This window comes from Glandiceps talaboti, chromosome 11, assembly GCF_964340395.1.
Source record: "Glandiceps talaboti chromosome 11, keGlaTala1.1, whole genome shotgun sequence".
Classification (NCBI taxonomy): Eukaryota; Metazoa; Hemichordata; class Enteropneusta; family Spengelidae; genus Glandiceps; species Glandiceps talaboti.
The window spans coordinates 5,804,309-5,823,341 of NC_135559.1; the positions used below are offsets into that span (position 1 = coordinate 5,804,309).

The window sequence follows — 19,033 nt, forward strand, 5'->3', positions numbered from 1 at the left end:
CTCTTATTTGTATGCTTGGATCTTCATTACTTTATAACTTCCATTCTGAGCCATATAATTAACAGGAACATTTTAATAATATATAACAAAAGTATCTCTAAAGTTCCAGAGTTTGCATAAATATATACAAACAACTAAACGAAACATGCTTTTAACAAAAAACTTCAACATCAAGTTATTGCTAACTAAGAGACCAACTATAACAAATATGGCTGCCATTCAGTAAATGGTGATATGAGCACCAAAAGTAAATACTTTTGTACATTATTCTTCATCTGTATTACCTGCACACATGATTTATAAGAAATTGCCAGTGAAAAATTGCAAGAAAAAGTCTGCAATATGCAAGAAATGGACTGATTTTGAAAAGTGACCCTCGGGTCAAGGGTCAATGTCCTAAAAGAGAGTTTTCATCTAATGACATGGGGGTAGACGTTTGAATGAAGTCTCTTAAGTATCAAAGGTTTGAGTTCTACAGTAAATACTGATTTTTAAGTATAAATATGGCAGCCAATATATGTCACATAAATGTCACCTTTGTGTCAGGTATGAATGAAATTGGATAATACTGGTCACAGAAATCAGACTGACAGATGAACCGACGGACAGCCACAGCCCATCATAATAGCCCCTCCTTTGGGGCTAAATAACTTGACAAAACAAAATAAAACAAACAAATCACAGGGAACTATAATTTTCGTTCATGGAACAAAATACAAAGGAAAAAAACTGATTTAAGAGAACTATCTAAATTTAACAATTTGGTTCAATTTTGTATATGGATGAAGTATGATTCTGTTTTCTGACGGATGTACTGTTTGCAGTCAGCTGTCTACATAGCAATTGCCAGAAACTTGACGATGCATATTTTAATGAGTACAATATCCAACTAACTTTCCACATGATTACATCAACCAAGACAAACTGTAAATTTAAGTATATATGGATGTATTTTTTTCAGAGATTACATGATATGCAAATTATTTTCCCCAAATCATACAAATAATCCCTGATTAAGAAGACCGAAATTTTCAGTCCATAATCTTTTGGAAAGCATCCAATACCAATTGTTGATTTCAGTAATTTTAACCGAAATTTCTTCAGAGCTGATGTCCGTAGATGTTAAGTTTTCAAGAAGCGTCTCTTTGCACATGCCAACACAGTTTTCTTATATTGAATACTAGTGGGTCCACGTAGGCTAGTCTTCTTTGATAAACTAATGTTGTACACGTTACTCAACAGATTGTTAACGTAAGCACCTCTGGACTCTGGTTTGATAATTTGCATAGGTCCCTCTGATTGGAAATTTGGTGAGCACGGATTAGTATCCATTCCTATCACCATCATACCAGTGTATTTAACCCTGTAAGAAAACATTAAGATTTATGAAATATGCATTGATGTAGTACTTTTTTTGTTGTCAAATTATAGACCTCATGCAATCTGATTAAAATCCGGTGTAGTGTACTTGCCATGATCTCTTGTCAGCTCTTACGTTTACTGTCATTTGTTCGTTTGTCAGAGCTGTTAACTACATGACACAACACCAAAGGTTTTCCCAAGCCACACGTGCCGAATGAATTCACTCAACAAATGAAAATGCGTAATGTGTAATTTCGTGTACTCATGATTGAATGAAATAACTTATTAGAAAACTTGTGTAATTTTTCAAGATCATACATGTAGCAGTGTCCTGGGACAGAGTAAATGGATTGAAAATATCGTGAACTATGAACTAATGTCATGATTGTGATAGAAATGGTAGGAACAGTCTAGCTACACATGCCTTCACTATCTCACACCACTTACTTAGGTATGTAAACTATCTTCTCTTTCTCCACCTGCTGCCAATCTCCATAAACATCTTTGGCATCTTGTGTCTCACTTCTTGCACCATCATAAGTCTTCTTCTTTACAGCATCACATGACGATGTAATCGAGTCTACCAGGTGTGCAGACATGTTCCATTTATCTACTTCCTGGTTGCTAGCACATTGCTGGTCACTCCTACAATTATAATATGACTGTTTTATCTACTTCCTGGTTGCTAGCACATTGCTGGTCACTCCTACAATTATAATATGACTGTTTTATCTACTTCCTGGTTGCTAGTACATTGCTGGTCACTCCTACAATTATAATATGACTGTTTTATCTACTTCCCGGTTGCTAGCACATTGCTGGTCACTCCTACAATTATAATATGACTGTTTTATCTACTTCCTGGTTGCTAGCACATTGCTGGTCACTCCTACAATTATAATATGACTGTTTTATCTACTTCCCGGTTGCTAGCACATTGCTGGTCACTCCTACAATTATAATATGACTGTTTTATCTACTTCCTGGTTGCTAGTACATAGCTGGTCACTCCTACAATTATAATATGACTGTTTTATCTACTTCCCGGTTGCTAGCACATTGCTGGTCACTCCTACAATTATAATATGACTGTTTTATCTACTTCCCGGTTGCTAGCACATTGCTGGTCACTCCTACAATTATAATATGACTGTTTTATCTACTTCCTGGTTGCTAGTACATAGCTGGTCACTCCTACAATTATAATATGACTGTTTTATCTACTTCCCGGTTGCTAGCACATTGCTGGTCACTCCTACAATTATAATATGACTGTTTTATCTACTTCCCGGTTGCTAGTACATAGCTGGTCACTCCTACAATTATAATATGACTGTTTTATCTACTTCCCGGTTGCTAGCACATTGCTGGTCACTCCTACAATTATAATATGACTGTTTTATCTACTTCCCGGTTGCTAGCACATTGCTGGTCACTCCTACAATTATAATATGACTGTTTTATCTACTTCCTGGTTGCTAGCACATTGCTGGTCACTCCTACAATTATAATATGACTGTTTTATCTACTTCCTGGTTGCTAGCACATTGCTGGTCACTCCTACAATTATAATATGACTGTTTTATCTACTTCCTGGTTGCTAGCACATTGCTGGTCACTCCTACAATTATAATATGACTGTTTTATCTACTTCCTGGTTGCTAGCACATTGCTGGTCACTCCTACAATTATAATATGACTGTTTTATCTACTTCCTGGTTGCTAGCACATTGCTGGTCACTCCTACAATTATAATATGACTGTTTTATCTACTTCCTGGTTGCTAGCACATTGCTGGTCACTCCTACAATTATAATATGACTGTTTTATCTACTTCCTGGTTGCTAGCACATTGCTGGTCACTCCTACAATTATAATATGACTGTTTTATCTACTTCCTGGTTGCTAGCACATTGCTGGTCACTCCTACAATTATAATATGACTGTTCTAAAACAAAGTCATACTTCACGGTGGACCAAAAAGTATCTCAATTATAATTAGCTAAAATAGGGTAAGAGCATTCTGGAAGTTTCTTAAAAGGTTTTTACTGAAAGATATTTATTTTGTTACAGATTTTTGCAAAAAGTTTTAATTTATGAAAATTACATATAAATTTGGGGATAATCTCAAAATTTTGCTTGGAAGAAATTTTTTTTTTCAGATTCAGTACCACCAAAATACCCTAAAGCAATAGGCCTTTCCAAAATTTGCCATGGTGGTGCTCTACTTCCTGTCCGTGTGTACCTTGGGGGTATACATGGTATAGGTTACTTGGTTAATCATAAAGCACTGCTGCTTTCCTTGATGTCTGAACAATATGAAAAACATCCTTGATTTACACTTCTACAGAATACCAAGGGACGAAGCTCTTAAGAAATGGTACTATGAGGTGATGACACCCCCCAATTTGAGTGAGGGCGCTGTATTCTCATTTTCCTGTCTGCAGTCTGCAATGGCCAATTATCTTCTTTACACTGAAATGCATACAGCTATCACATTTTCTGGAATTAGAATTAGACCATACCCCCGGTACATACCTAACTTGACAACTATTCAGAATCCAGTATACTCTCCAATAATGCTTCTTCTTGCATGCCAAAACTGCTAACAATGAACCCATGCCTGGCATACAATCTCCATTTGGATAGACTTTCTTCAGTTCATCTTTCATTATGTGTATATTGGTATAGTTACCGATCTCCTCACATCTTGTCAGTAACTCCTGCTTTCTGTACAAATATAACAAAGTCACCGTTGACTGGATTGTTCCATCTGCCCATCATACAAAATTATGTCAATTTATTCATACCATCTTCAATGTTAACTCAATGCTGATTGGTTTGTTCATTCTAACCATCTACAATATTAAGTCAATGTTGATTGGTTTGTTCATTCTAACCATCTTCAATGTTAACTCAATGCTGATTGGTTTGTTCATTCTAACCATCTACAATGTTAAGTCAATGCTGATTGGTTTATTCATTCTAACCATGTAACAGTGAAGTCAATGCTGATTGGTTTATTCATTCTAACCATGTAACAGTGAACTCAATGCTGATTGGTTTATTCATTCTAACCATGTAACAGTGAAGTCAATGCTGATTGGTTTATTCATTCTAACCATGTAACAGTGAAGTCAATGCTGATTGGTTTATTCATTCTAACCATGTGAAGTCAATGCTGATTGGTTTGTTAAACCATCCAGAATGTGAACATTACGATTAAAAATTTCCCCACCAAAGTTGATAAATTCAAAATATTTTTCTCTCTGGCAGATAGTTTTAGGTCCAGAATATGTTGATTTATGTAACATTCAACCTATTAAGTTTACTTACAATTTATATCACTTCATTTTACCCACAGTACCTTTCAGTTACCACAGCAACCTTTCAGTTACCCATAATCCAATGCATGTACCTGAAAAACTGAGCTTCCTCTTCATTGGTTGGTTGAGAGTGAGTACGTGCAACATAGTAGTTATTGAAGTCGGCATAAATCTCTGCAATGAAATGATAGACCTTCTCGTCCTCAGCCATTGGTAGAGCTCTGAGTAATGACATCGGGTATGCACTCAGTGGGTATGTCATCAAACGGTGTTCATTGTATGGAAGAGTGACATGGGAGAAGTCTGGTGCCAACCATTGTAGACCTGTAGAATGTGAATAGAAGGAATTACAGGATTTATTTGTCAAATAGACTATTTTCTTTCAGCGGTTTGTGTTCATGAGCTTTCAATTTGTAATTTGGTATATTTAGTGATAGCCTAGATGCTAGGCTTGTAGTTGATTTGATCTATGACCCATCACAACTAATACCTAGAATTGTGCTAACTTTTACATGAAGTGTTGGCCAGAAAATGAGCGCATATTTTTACACTGGGTTTTAAATCTACCCATAGGTGTTGGCCAATCACACAAAAGGATAAATACCATGATGGACTTAGACATGTGTATGTTGGAGATGAGCTGTTGCGCTATTTGAAATTGTATGTATATAATTTTGGCAAATGATGAGAAGAAGTGGAGAACGAGATCTGGCTTATACAAAAGGTGTTCATTATATTGTCCAATAGTCTGTAAGGGACGCCATCACACCTCGTCAACTCTGGCCAGCGAGGGCGGAATAACATGACATATCTTACAGTCTAATTGCCTAATGACTCCAATGTCACTGCAAGTCAAGAAACCAAAATCTTGAAAAAAAGTAGAAACAAGATAAAGTTAATAAATCAGATATAAAAACCACAAATATGATAAGAAATTTTTACATGTACCTTTCCCTTTACAGAATTTATGTGGTACATGTAATACAGCAAGTTCATAGTTGTATACTTTGAGAGCGTTTCTTCGGGGCAAACTTTCACCCCATGCCCTGTAACTCAGACCATGACTACCAACTAATAACCAGCCATATCGACGTATACCTGTAACACAAGACAATTATAATAGCTAACTTTTCATTATCAAAATATGACACTTCAGCCATGTTTATACAATGTTATTTCCATATGAAAACACAACTATTCGTTTCACCTACTGTTTACACAGATTCATGCAAACAACCAAAACTGTAACTATTGAAAAACACACAAATTTGACCTCAGGAATGTTCATTCAGCTTTTCAATTTTTCTTAATAACAATCATGATGTGCTCAAGTCAAAGTGTTGTTATCTATCAAGTAAAACAACAACAAAAACTTGCAAAATGATTCACTTTGATGTATATGTCACAAATAGTCTTCAGGTAAATGTTGTATGTCACACTTTCTGTAAAAATGTGACATTTATGAAAAACACACAAATAGCCATTTTACCTATCAAGGGGGCTTACCTTTAAAGTGGCCATATGGATGGAGATTTGGTATTTATTTTTATATTTTTTTTAATTTCAAAAATTTTTTTATAAGGACTTCCTACTTGAAAAATCAATGTTGTACATACAATAACAAAAGATTTTCACATTTATCAGCTTTTTGCAATGTATCAAGTTACAAACACAGACTTGGTCTATGTTGTTTCTCATTGATTTTTCAAGTAGGAAACCATGATAAAATTGTTTTATGAATTAAAAATCCAAAATAAATACCACTCCTCATCCATATAGCCACTCTAAGTTTTTTCTATAACTTGTTTAAAAACTGACATAATACTAAATTTAGTACTTTGACTTGGTTCTACTACAATTGATCATTAAAATGAGATCACCTAGTATTATGAAGTCTTTACAATTCATACCTTTCTCTGCATTGGTGTCTTTCACATCACAAAGCCGACTGGCAACCTGCAAAAACAAGAAGACTACAGATATTTCTTACTACACTGGGGATGTGAGCTGTGAAGTTGAAATACCAACATCTACCAACATAAATGTTGTATCACATCTCAATCATATTTAACAAATAAAAGTTATTTCCACAATAATATATAACACTATCCCAATATAGAAGCTTGTGTAACCAATTGCACTTTTCACTTTTTAGAGATCCTGGTAAATCTAAGAAGAGAAATGATAAGTCCATACTTACCCTAGAATTCCAGACAATCTTACCAAAGATAGGGTCAGTATTGTCAACCATGTATGGCCTTACTTGGAACATGCTGCCAAAGAGTCAAAGTTTTCAACGATATCAGATATAAATATACCTCTCATAGCTGTGTAATGCTTTACACAAAATAGAGCCCATATCATAGTTTTTGTCAATGATATTATGCAAGTATGTAATAGTCACCAAAATTCAACCTAAGTTGGACAACATCGGGTTCAACATTGTGAAGTTCTTACACGTGTCTCATGTGGTTCAATTGGTGCTTCCATCATTTTTACAATGAATATCAACTCAAGTTTTGAAAATGTTATGATCCAAGTTATTACTTTTTTCTTGTCATGATAAACATTCATTTAAAATGTCCAGACTTTCATTATTTAGTTACCCAGACTCTTGCCACTGAGGGCGCCACCCCAGTAAAGATATTGTTTGTATGTTCTCCTATAGATGACTGTTTCTGATGTATATCTTAAAGGGGAACACCACTCCAGGAAATAAAACGTATATTCATCAACTTTGGGTTCTGGAGAGTCATTTCATGATTTCACATCACATACATTTTGATTACCAAGAGACACAGAATTGAAACTCTTTTTCACCACTATTGTTCTTTCAGTGGTGCACCATAGCTTCATGACACTTTAGCAGACATGAATATTTGTTAGATGCACACTGAATATTCATGACTATTTATCTGAAGGATTTACCCATTTGCACTCTACTCTTTGGAACTAAAAATTGCTGGCAGGAATTCCCATCACAATTATTTGCTTTACAAAAATGGTATTACTTGCAATTCTAATTATCTTGTCCAGTCCTTATAAAAGGACATTGATATAATAGACACAGTATCATAAATGCAAATATTGATATTTACCTGTCTTCATAATTTACATATCGTAACCCTTTCGGAAACTGAAATTTACTCTCAGCTTCAGTCATACTGCTAACACAGGGAAATACAAGCTGATAATACAAAAAAAATCAAAATTTATCTTTAAAACTAATTACACTCAGAAGTTAAGATGTGTGTTTTATCACATACTAAGTCTACAAAATTGTACCAACATAATCAGTGTATGTAACATGTTTCAATAATGATTTGAAGATTCGTTTTTAAGAGTCCTATGTGGACAGCATTTTATTTGTCTTGATGAGACCATGCATGTATCTACTATATACACATAATAATAGTGACTTTTACTTTACCTTAATATATGCTGGGTTTACTTTATCTAGCCAGTCCCATGGTTTGTCTCTATCCAATGACTTAGTGAACACATCAGTACCAAGAGAGGCATTTAACATATACAGAAATGACCAGATTCGTCTCTCATAGCATAGATCAGGTGTTTGGTACACAAACTATAAATGAAAAAAAAGAAGAAGTATGTTCCCATCAAATTTCAGACCACTCTGCCCAGTAGTTTCTGAGTTAAGTCTTTTGACCAAAAGTGACATTGTTTGACCCAGATCACACCCCTATGTTATGATCATTTTGCTTTGAATGAAATCCCAACTAGACAGCAAACCGAATGTCCCCATCAAAAACCAAGTCAATCTGGTGGTTTTGAGTTTAAGTGGTCCACGCACGTACGCACACACACACCCACACACACACACACACACAGACAGACACACACACACACAAACACTTTGCCATGCCTATAGCACTACTGAACCTTATTGGTATGACCATTCTCACTTTTTACATAGAATTCTTCACACTTTTGAATTTTCCATGTGATTTTTATTTAAGATCAAATGTTATGTTGTCTTGAAATATTCATCATGATTTGAACTCTTCAAAGCCACAGAAAGTTTTCAGAGAATTATAATTATTGAAAACATATATTTTCTATCCAATGAAAATGTTTGTTTCATCTACATTACTTTCATTATTCATCATGAATAGTACAAACTGTCATCACTGGTTGACTGTCTCCTGGCAAGTGTATTCTGTGTTTGACATAACCAATCACAAAGTTTGTTTCATCTGGCCCTAATTATGCATGTTAGATAGTACAAAACTTACGGTTGGCTGACTATCTCTTGGCCACTGTACTCCTGAAAGACCTAATATCCAATCCAAAAGTTTGTTTTATTTAGCCTTAATTTATTCATGGTAGATAGTACAAAACTTACCACTGGTTGACTGTCTTTCGGCCATTTTATCCCAGCTACATGCATGTTTAGTTTTGTCATGCCATAGTCACCATGTCTGTCTTGGACATGGTTCGGTACTGAGGTGACAAGTTGTACAGTTGGAGACAAGCTGGAAAAGTTAACTCCTTGTAGTAAGACGAGAAGATCTTGTGAAATACTATGAAGAAAACTCTTCAAAGTGTGACCAAAGCTGTCAGGGTTTGCTGCCAAAAAAATATGACAAGGTTGCAAAACGAAGAAATTGGTAATATCTCTCAATTTTACAAGATTTTGATTGATGTTTGTTTTATGTATTTCAGAGATGTTTGTTTACATACATACATCAACTAACAGCCAGATGACGACAGGGAGAGATAACACCCACTGTTCTCACCAAGCTGTATCTTCAAATCCACAGAAATTTTTCAGAGAATAATACTTATTCAAAACGTATATCTTCTATCCAATGAAAACGTTTGTTTCATCTACATTACTTTCATTATTCATGGTAGATAGTGGGGGCTAAAATGTGAAATTCATGGAAATTTCTTAGATTATTGCATATGCTCTGTTACCAAAATATTGAAAGTGAACACGGCAGTCTCTGTCATCACACCTCTTTACACTTACACATCAATCCCTCGATGTTTTGTCAATACTGATTTCTTAAAGTGGCACGAGCTGAGTTTCCAAGATTTTTTATTAAGTAAAATTTTTTTTTACAGAAAACCTCAATGAAACTCAACTAGTGTAATTATGTTAATATCAATGCAAACATTCAATTACATTTCATATATCTGCTGGAAAAGTTTAGTGGTACAAATTTCCTCAACATTTTTTTTATACATCATCAGACCTTTTATATATATATGTTGATAGGAAGTTTGAGTTCAACAAGTGATAGTTAAGAATGCTTCAGTGCAAGTAAATACTAGTACTGCAAATCAGTTCAATTATGCAGCAAACATTATGCCTCAAAACAGATAAACTCGGCTTGTGTGCATTTGAACTAAGTTTGAGTGTGCATTGTGTATAGTACTTTGTACCGCCTCTCACCAATATGAGGCCTCTGTTACAAACTACACTACTATACTATAACCTTCAGTTTCTCTACAACTACTTACATCTCAGCATTTCACCACCATTGCCTTGATCTATGGGAAGATCACAATACCAACCAAACTGACCAATACTTTCCCAGGAATCTTGGTCAAAGGACGCAGATCCAATCACGATGCGGACATATTTAGAATACCTGAAAATAAACCAGTGTGGACAAAAACAGTTACGTATTTGCATGAAAAATCTACTGATTGTAGTGGGAGGTCAGGGAACAAGGAGTATTAGTAGTTACTCAGTAATATATATAGAGGCTAATACATATGTATTTGTGTTTGATGATTTATCAAGTCATATTAATACTGTTTTAACAAAAGGTTAAATATGTATACACTACAGTGTGTAAACAAATTGTAATAATTATAAATAATGAAGGAGATTTGTAAATAGAGCTTGAGGTGCAGAAGTGGAAAAAAATGTACTGCATGGTAAGAGGAAAACTGGATTCACAGACACTGGATACTAGGTGATTGAAGAAGGCCGAGACTAATGTTCAAATATGGATTCACAGACACTGGATACTAGGTGATTGAAGAAGGCTGAGACTAATGTTTAAAGAGATAGGTCTTGAGAAAACGGGGAAGGATGTAAGAGACTTGGAGTGACGAAGGTTGAAAGGAAGGTTCCGGGACCACCAGTTCAGAAAATGATTTGTTCACCCCTGACAACCATATAGTAACAAATTGACTAATCTTATAAGAACATATCTATATATTACCTTGATAGTATCAACTTGGCACTCATTTTATCACCTGATCTGGGATGGACAACTTTGATGTATCTGATTTGAGGACATCCACATTCTACATTGACCAACTCCATATCACTATCTAAATTGGCAAAGTCACAACGATGTACAGGACATTCTACTAGTATTCTCCTCACCATCTTGCCAGTTGCTTTATGCTGGAAATACAAAAAATATTCAATATACAGCAACATAGAATATCATATCTCAGTGTACAGCTAGAATAGGTGGTGTTCACCTGAAGACTATTATGTAACTTACATTTACTATCAAAGTTGATAATTTGAAAGTCAAGGTTGTTGTTTTACTTGAGAAATAACAACACTTTTATTGTCAAAGACAGCATGACTGTTATTGACGGGAGTCTAAAAAGTTGAAGCCTATCCATAGACTTGAAGGACTAGTGCTATAAATACATTATTTCCTATCCTGACTGACATTTTGAGTCAAAACTCATCTATAATGATGGCTGTGATAGCTAATAACAGACTGGGAAAATATTTACAGCAAACTTACTGATGGACACACCATAGTAACATCAACAGACTTGGGGAAATATTTACTATAAACTTCCAATGGACACGCAATAGTAACATCAACAGACTTGGGGAAATATTTACTGTAAACTTACTGATGGACACACCATAGTAACATCAACAGATAGGTGGAAATATTTACTGTAAACTTACTGATGGACACACCATAGTAACATTAACAGATAGGTGGAAATATTTACTGTAAACTTACTGATGGACACACCATAGTAACATTAACAGACTTGGGGAAATATTTACTATAAACTTACTGATGGACACACCATAGTAACATTAACAGATAGGTGGAAATATTTACTGTAAACTTACTGATGGACACACCATAGTAACATCAACAGATAGGTGGAAATATTTACTGTAAACTTACTGATGGACACACCATAGTAACATTAACAGATAGGTGGAAATATTTACTGTAAACTTACTGATGGACACACCATAGTAACATTAACAGACTTGGGGAAATATTTACTATAAACTTACTGATGGACACACCATAGTAACATTAACAGATAGGTGGAAATATTTACTGTAAACTTACTGATGGACACACCATAGTAACATTAACAGACTTGGGGAAATATTTACTATAAACTTACTGATGGACACACCATAGTAACATTAACAGACTGGTGGAAATATTTACTATAAACTTACTGATGGACACACCATAGTAACATCAACAGACTTGGGGAAATATTTACTGTAAACTTACTGATGGACACACCATAGTAACATTAACAGACTTGGGGAAATATTTACTGTAAACTTACTGATGGACACACCATAGTAACATTAACAGACTTGGGGAAATATTTACTGTAAACTTACTGATGGACACACCATAGTAACATTAACAGATAGGTGGAAATATTTACTGTAAACTTACTGATGGACACACCATAGTAACATCCACAGACTTGGGGAAATATTTACTGTAAACTTACTGATGGACACACCATAGTAACATTAACAGACTTGGGGAAATATTTACTGTAAACTTACTGATGGACACACCATAGTAACATTGACAGACTTGGGGAAATATTTACTATAAACTTACTGATGGACACACCATAGTAACATTAACAGATAGGTGGAAATATTTACTGTAAACTTACTGATGGACACACCATGGTAACATTAACAGACTGAAGTAAACATTTATTGTAAACTTACTGATGGACACACCATAGTAACATTAACAGACTTGGGGAAATATTTACTGTAAACTTACTGATGGACACACCATAGTAACATTAACAGACTTTGGGAAATATTTACTGATATATAAGGAATCACTTAACCAATCATCATTGGTAATTAGGATTGCATGGAGATCTTCAGTTGGTACTAAATCATCAAATGTTAATATCTCTGTGATTCCAAGATCTTGATAATCCAAGTATCTGTAATGAGATACAAGACTTCAGTAAGTTGTACTTTACAGTTTTACATGCACAGGGACATATGGGTACATTTCACAAGGCTATCTGCAACTAAGCTGTATCACATGATGTAGACTTGATGCGGACAGTCAGTCAATGATTTCATCTGCTACTAAGATATGTTATGTGGCTTACAATTTATGTGGATAATTAATTGTACATCTATCAGAATAGAAACTAAAAAGTGGCATATGACTTACACATACTTGATGTGGACAATCAGTTGCAAGTATAAAGTATGCCCAGTCACATAAGCCATATTTGGACAATGTATAAGTCACCTTTCTAAAGTCATACAACAAGCCATATGTGCAAGTCACCTTTCTAAGCCCTATCGCAAGCCATAATTATGGTTCAGTCACATTTCTAAGTCCTATACTCTTTTGACATATATTGCATATCCAAAACTTTCATTGGTAGGATAACTTCAATCATTTAAAATAACAGCTGTCTAGCATAATTACAGAATCATCTCATATTGTGTACATTTATTCACTGGTGGCATTTAGGGCCTTGTCATTTTCATTTGTGAATTGAGTTTGGCTCAAGAATTTGAAACACAGAGGGAAGAAAACACAGCAACAATCTATCCTCTTACCTCAATTCATCAAACCAATTTATTCCTTTACGCATCCAATTTTTGATTTAAAAAATGATATGATAAAAGATATTTACATTGTATCTTCATCATTCATCTTTTCTAAATAATGAAAAAGAAATACGTAAAAAGAAATAGATACATACTTATCTGCTTCTCCATCGACAAACAATTTATTGAAGAAAAAGTGTCCCATTGCACCGTCTTCTGGCTTCAACCACCGTATAGCATCAAAGTCTGCAATAAATGTGATCATTATGATTTCTGAGAGTTTGAAAAAAGTATGAAAACAGGGAAAGAAATTTATCAAAAAGTACCTTGTTAGTTTGAGATATAAGGTTTCACATGTTTTCAGTGTTTCATCTTAAAGGCCAGAGTTTCAATCCCATGTTCATCTACGAGTGTCTTCTTATCAGTGTAGCCATCTGGATTACATCTGACATCATGCAAATGAACCAAATTCAATTTTGTTGTCAGGACTTGGGATGAGTTAGAGTTTACATAGTGATGTTGTGCATTGTGTTTGTCAACAAACAAAAACAGTTTAGCTGGATATCAACCTGATTAAACTCAGATGTGGTGCAAGTGGCTAGATGTCTTTATTTACCTCTATTTCCATCGCTTTGCGTCATTTGTTTTGTTCTGGGTGATCATCACAAAGTTTCTAGCTGCTTTCACCACATCAGATTTTAATCCGATTGCCTGGACATGCATATATGACAACCATTGAACAATATCTAAACAATACATGTGACTGTAAAATCACATGCAATTGATACCTCGTTTCTCCTTTATCTCAGCTTGTGATACCTCTCTTCCTCTTGTTTTACCCCTCTTAAATGTATCATACAAATCTTGGATTTCAGGGACCATCACCTTGCACTTCATCATCTCAGTCAGTTCAGTCCTGGAGTACTGGAAACATAATTTGATAGACATGAATAATGTCACATGATAGTCACATGATCATCTTGCACCTGATCACCTCAGTCAGTTCATACTTCGAGTACTGGAAACATAATATGATAGACAGATGAAGAATGTCACATGATAGTCACATGATCAAGCTCAAAAAAGGATATCTACAGTTCATAACTACCTATCAATTGAATCCACATGAATTACTGGTATATGCCACAGAATAATATTGGTATAAAAGTTTTCATGATAACCCTGGACAGATGTTAGAGTGTGTTTTGTTCATATCCAACTAGAACAGATGTGTGGAGTCATGATGGGCGAATGGTTAGAGTAGCCGGCTTGGAATCTGCAGGTTCGACTGAGCCCCATCACTGCATTTTGTTTGTGAGTGGCTAAAGTCCCTTAGGCAAGATTTGAACCCCGACTGTGCCTCAGTCCACCCAAATGTATAATTGGGGACCTGGTAGGATAGAGTTTGCAATGTGAATGCTTTAATCCTATGCACTTATAAAGGCTGCAACGGATTGTATGCTCCCAAGGAAGTTGAGGAAGTGTAAAGGGCCATTGTGCCGCTATACATCCGAGCCAGGGGTAATAATTGTAAAGTGCTTTGGGAGCACGGAGTGAGAAAGCGCTATATAAAAATCAACATAATTATTATTATTATTATTATTATTATAGAACTGACTGACTGACAAACTGACTAAAAAGTTGGCAATATTTCATTCCAAGTCTACATAGTATCTACATGAAATCAAATACTTGTTTGCATATCTCCTGAAATTTCCATGTTTTTAAAGCACAAAATGTCTTGTCTTATAGTCATGTCATGTGTATACAACATTAATCTATGTCTAGCTATGTATTACCTCTGGTTCTCCAGGCATAGCTATGTTTTTCTGTTGCATCCACTGTGAGAATCTTTTCACTTCCTCCTTTAATGGTCTTTTAGCTTTCAGAGATTGCTTGGCTTCTTGTGGGTTGACAAACACTGTCATGAATCTCTGATATTAATAAACAAAACAGATAAGGAGGGGAAGGGACACAATAAACCATATATACAGACACTATAAGACATACAAATGTACACACAGATACATGAATGAATGAATGAATGAATGAATGAATGAATGAATGAATGAATGAATGAATGAATGAATGAAATGTATTTCATCGGATGACAAAAATAAGCTACACTTTCAAAGAACATACATATGAAACTAATATCCAAAATGGATACAAAAGAAATACATAGTTATCTGATGTGGACCATGGAAATAGTTCAGTGGAACTAGTCTTGTCCATACAGACATACATACATACATACATACATACATACATACATACATACATACATACATACATACATACATACATACATACATACATACATACATACATACAGACAGACGGACAAACAAACAGAGAGACACACAGACAGACAGACAGACAGACATACATACATACATATATACATACATACATACATACATACATACATACATACATACATACATACATACATACATACATACATACATACATACATACAGGCACAGACAGACACACACAGGCAGGCACATTGACAGACAGACAAACAAACACAGACAGACAGACAGACAGACAGACACACATCATTATCCTATTTTAACTTTAGAAAACACAGGGAGTTATCATCCTACCTGTTCTCTAACACCTCTACTAATTGCTCCAAGTGCCAATACATCTGACAACTCATGGATATCTCTTTCCTTCTCACTGGCTAACTCACAGGGAAATTCAACTGCTGCTCTCCTATCTTGGGGTTTGACTTCATTCTTGATAAAGACAAACAGCCCTGATTTTATGATTTTTATTTACATCATAATAAAGTGCTTATGTTATGAGCTACAAATATGCACATACGTGTACTTTAAAAGGTTTTTATAGTTAAAATTTTAGAATTTGCAAATCCATACTGGTTCAATGACATAGGCAAATTGAAACCTGTAGCATGGCACATGATTTGTAAAACTTGGTGATCAACCTTTGACATGTACATATGTTTGTTTGTTATGTGTATGGTAAGTGTGCCCTCTAAGCCAATCTGACACGCCACTTACACACAATTTCTAGAGACACACCAAAATTTGGTGTTCCCCTATCTCTTACTATCTGCTAACTCATAAAAAATGCCAGTTTTTCTCATTTTGGTCGGATTTCACTGTACACATCACTTTTTGTAAAACTTTTTTGCAAAAGTACCTTAAGATTATGTCTCTACTGTTCCATATTCACAATTAAAATAAAAACTACACATTTACACATTTATTCACCATCACAAATTTCTGACATTTTTTTTTGTTCGAAAGATAAGCAAACATGGTAACAATTTGGTTACTGTTAACCCTGAAATTAGCTGCAGTAACTGTAGCATTTGTTGTGGTTTTAAGGGGTTTTTTTCCCTTGTTTTTGTGCCTTTTTTTCATTCCAATGTTTAACTGGAAGCAAATGCTACAATTCCTGTAACGTTATGTAGTATGTATGTAATGTAGTACACTGACATCTTGCTCATGTTTTCAATGTGATCTCGTCTCTTTACAATTGCCCAGCAGGAATTGTTAAAAAAATAGCACAAAAAACAGAAGAAAAAACCTCAAAATCACAAAAAATGCTACAATTATTGCAGCTACCCTGAAATGTGATAGCATTCATATCAAAACTTTTAATACAATGAAGTTAGACAAATCTTACCGAAAACCATGTTAGTATATTTGCTAGCTGATCATCACAACCATTCCAGTGTAGCTTGTACACTGTCATTCCACTCTCAACAGTTGACAACGAATCACATCGGAAGTTTTCAACTGGACAATCTAACAGGAAATCAAAGGAAAGCACTTTATTTAGACTCGATAGTCTCATAGGTATTTCTATATCTTTTCATGAGGTTTAATTTATTATCCATATAGTCACTTCATTGTAGTCAAAGGCCATAGGCCCAGAATAAGTTTAAGTTATTATTAGACCTAGCATAGATCTAAACCTAAACCTAAAACAGGTCCCCAATTATACAGCTGGGTTGACTTGGGCACAATCATGGTTCAAATCTTGCACAAGGACTTTAGCCATTCAGAAACAAACAACAGTACCAAGACCTGAACCTGCAATGTACAGTTTCCAAACCATCCACTCTAACCATTAAACCATCCATGACTCCACAACCAGTGTACAGTTTCAAACCAGTCACTCTAAATTCCTTAGATGTACAACTTACAAGTATTACCTTTAATTTTTCCCTTTGTTTTGCACAAAAGAACAAACTGTTGTGGCATATCTTGTGTTGCAGCCATAGAACTCTTGTCAGTCAGAACATCAGCCATGTTGGCTTCCTTTCCATCTTTAGAATGTTTTGGTTCATCAGAGATTGTCATTCCATCATCCGCATGTAAACCCTCCACTGCATTCTCAGTATCTTCAATCATCATAGTAGTGGAACTCATGGTTTCCATGTTACTGAACTTGACATTCTTCCTAGAACTAGTAGAAGGCTAAACATATTTTCAAAACTATCACATCAAGAACCTCAAAGCCTTAATATTTTTCCATTTGAGCTCAGACCATTGAATTGTGAATAATGATGGAGATTATGTCGATACTCGATAGAAAATTTAATCAATTTATATAGAAACTTTCTCGGTGTAGCAAATGACCAGTTTTAGCAGTCTGACATTTGAGGAAGTATTTTTGCATTTCCTTACAATAAATGGTTTACCATATCTGTACAACACGATGGACATAATTTCATAAAGACATTTAGCCGCTTTCAACACACCAGATTTTACAGTAATCAGATTGGACTGCTACTGCTGCTACATCTTTGACTTCCACCACTGCCACAGTGCCAGCGATTTTGACTTCCCTTCTAATTCTACATGTACGTGGTGAGGCATAATCTGAGAAACTGTAGAAACGTAATTCCTACAAAAAAGGGAACTATGGCATGAACTTACATGTAATGTACACGCTGCAACTTCACCGTCACGCTTCACGTGATCACGTACACGTTAATGGTTTTGACCCCAGAGCGCCGGATGTGCAAAAAAGTTAGGAATTTCGGGTCACCTAAAGCGGGCGCTATCCGACTGCAGAATCGGCCAAGTTTTACCACAGGAGACAGGAGGATAACGCTAGTACTGCTTCGTTTATCTCGCATACCACTTTGGAGGCAAAGAAATTATTTTTTTTACAACTTTCATGTTCAATAAAGCCCTTTATCTAGCCTATGGTGAGAAGGTGCATGTACCCACAATCAAAGTTATAATTCTTTGACATTTTTAGGTCGCACCCGTACAGGCAACTATTCAAATAAGACACAGACCAACAAACTTTCACCGATGGGATGCTTTAATGATACAAGAACTTCTATAAGTTTATACATAAGCTTCATCTCATCTGAATAACGTCACCAGTAGCCTACTGGGTTTACAACGTTAAAGACTTGTAATTAAAGGCGGAAGTTTCTTCTCTTTAGTAAAGTGACCATATCCATAAGAAAGGTGCATTTACCATACCCGGCCAAAAATGAACCACTGTTTTCAATGCCTACGCT

At 35.2% G+C, this 19,033-nt stretch overlaps 1 protein-coding gene across 1 annotated transcript; it reads right to left on the minus strand.

The window, feature by feature from the left end:
- Positions 1-197: 197 nt before the first annotated feature.
- LOC144442701 (uncharacterized) lies at positions 198-18,478 on the minus strand. Its single transcript, XM_078132076.1, has 20 exons — positions 18,435-18,478; positions 17,708-17,961; positions 17,176-17,297; positions 16,125-16,259; positions 15,312-15,446; positions 14,301-14,436; positions 13,668-13,758; positions 12,713-12,884; positions 10,892-11,079; positions 10,179-10,309; positions 9,055-9,278; positions 8,119-8,274; positions 7,787-7,875; positions 6,889-6,961; positions 6,599-6,644; positions 5,637-5,786; positions 4,781-5,012; positions 3,901-4,092; positions 1,810-2,007; positions 198-1,363 (listed from the first exon to the last, which is right to left on the minus strand). The coding sequence occupies exons 2-20, from the start codon at positions 17,931-17,933 to the stop codon at positions 1,123-1,125; spliced, it is 2,937 nt and encodes a 978-aa protein (XP_077988202.1). The 5' UTR covers positions 17,934-17,961; positions 18,435-18,478; the 3' UTR covers positions 198-1,122.
- Positions 18,479-19,033: the final 555 nt, after the last annotated feature.

What these genes read in the sequence shown, in the direction of transcription:
- LOC144442701 (XM_078132076.1), bottom strand. Translation starts at nt 17,933, where the DNA reads ATGGAAACCATGAGTTCCACTACTATGATGATTGAAGATACTGAGAAT. An exon ending in GCCAAGTTGATACTATCAAG is followed by an intron (nt 10,310 to 10,891) that starts GTAATATATAGA and finishes GTTTATTTTCAG; the next exon opens with GTATTCTAAATATGTCCGCA. An exon ending in AGATTGTCTGGAATTCTAGG is followed by an intron (nt 6,645 to 6,888) that starts GTAAGTATGGAC and finishes TTGTTTTTGCAG; the next exon opens with GTTGCCAGTCGGCTTTGTGA.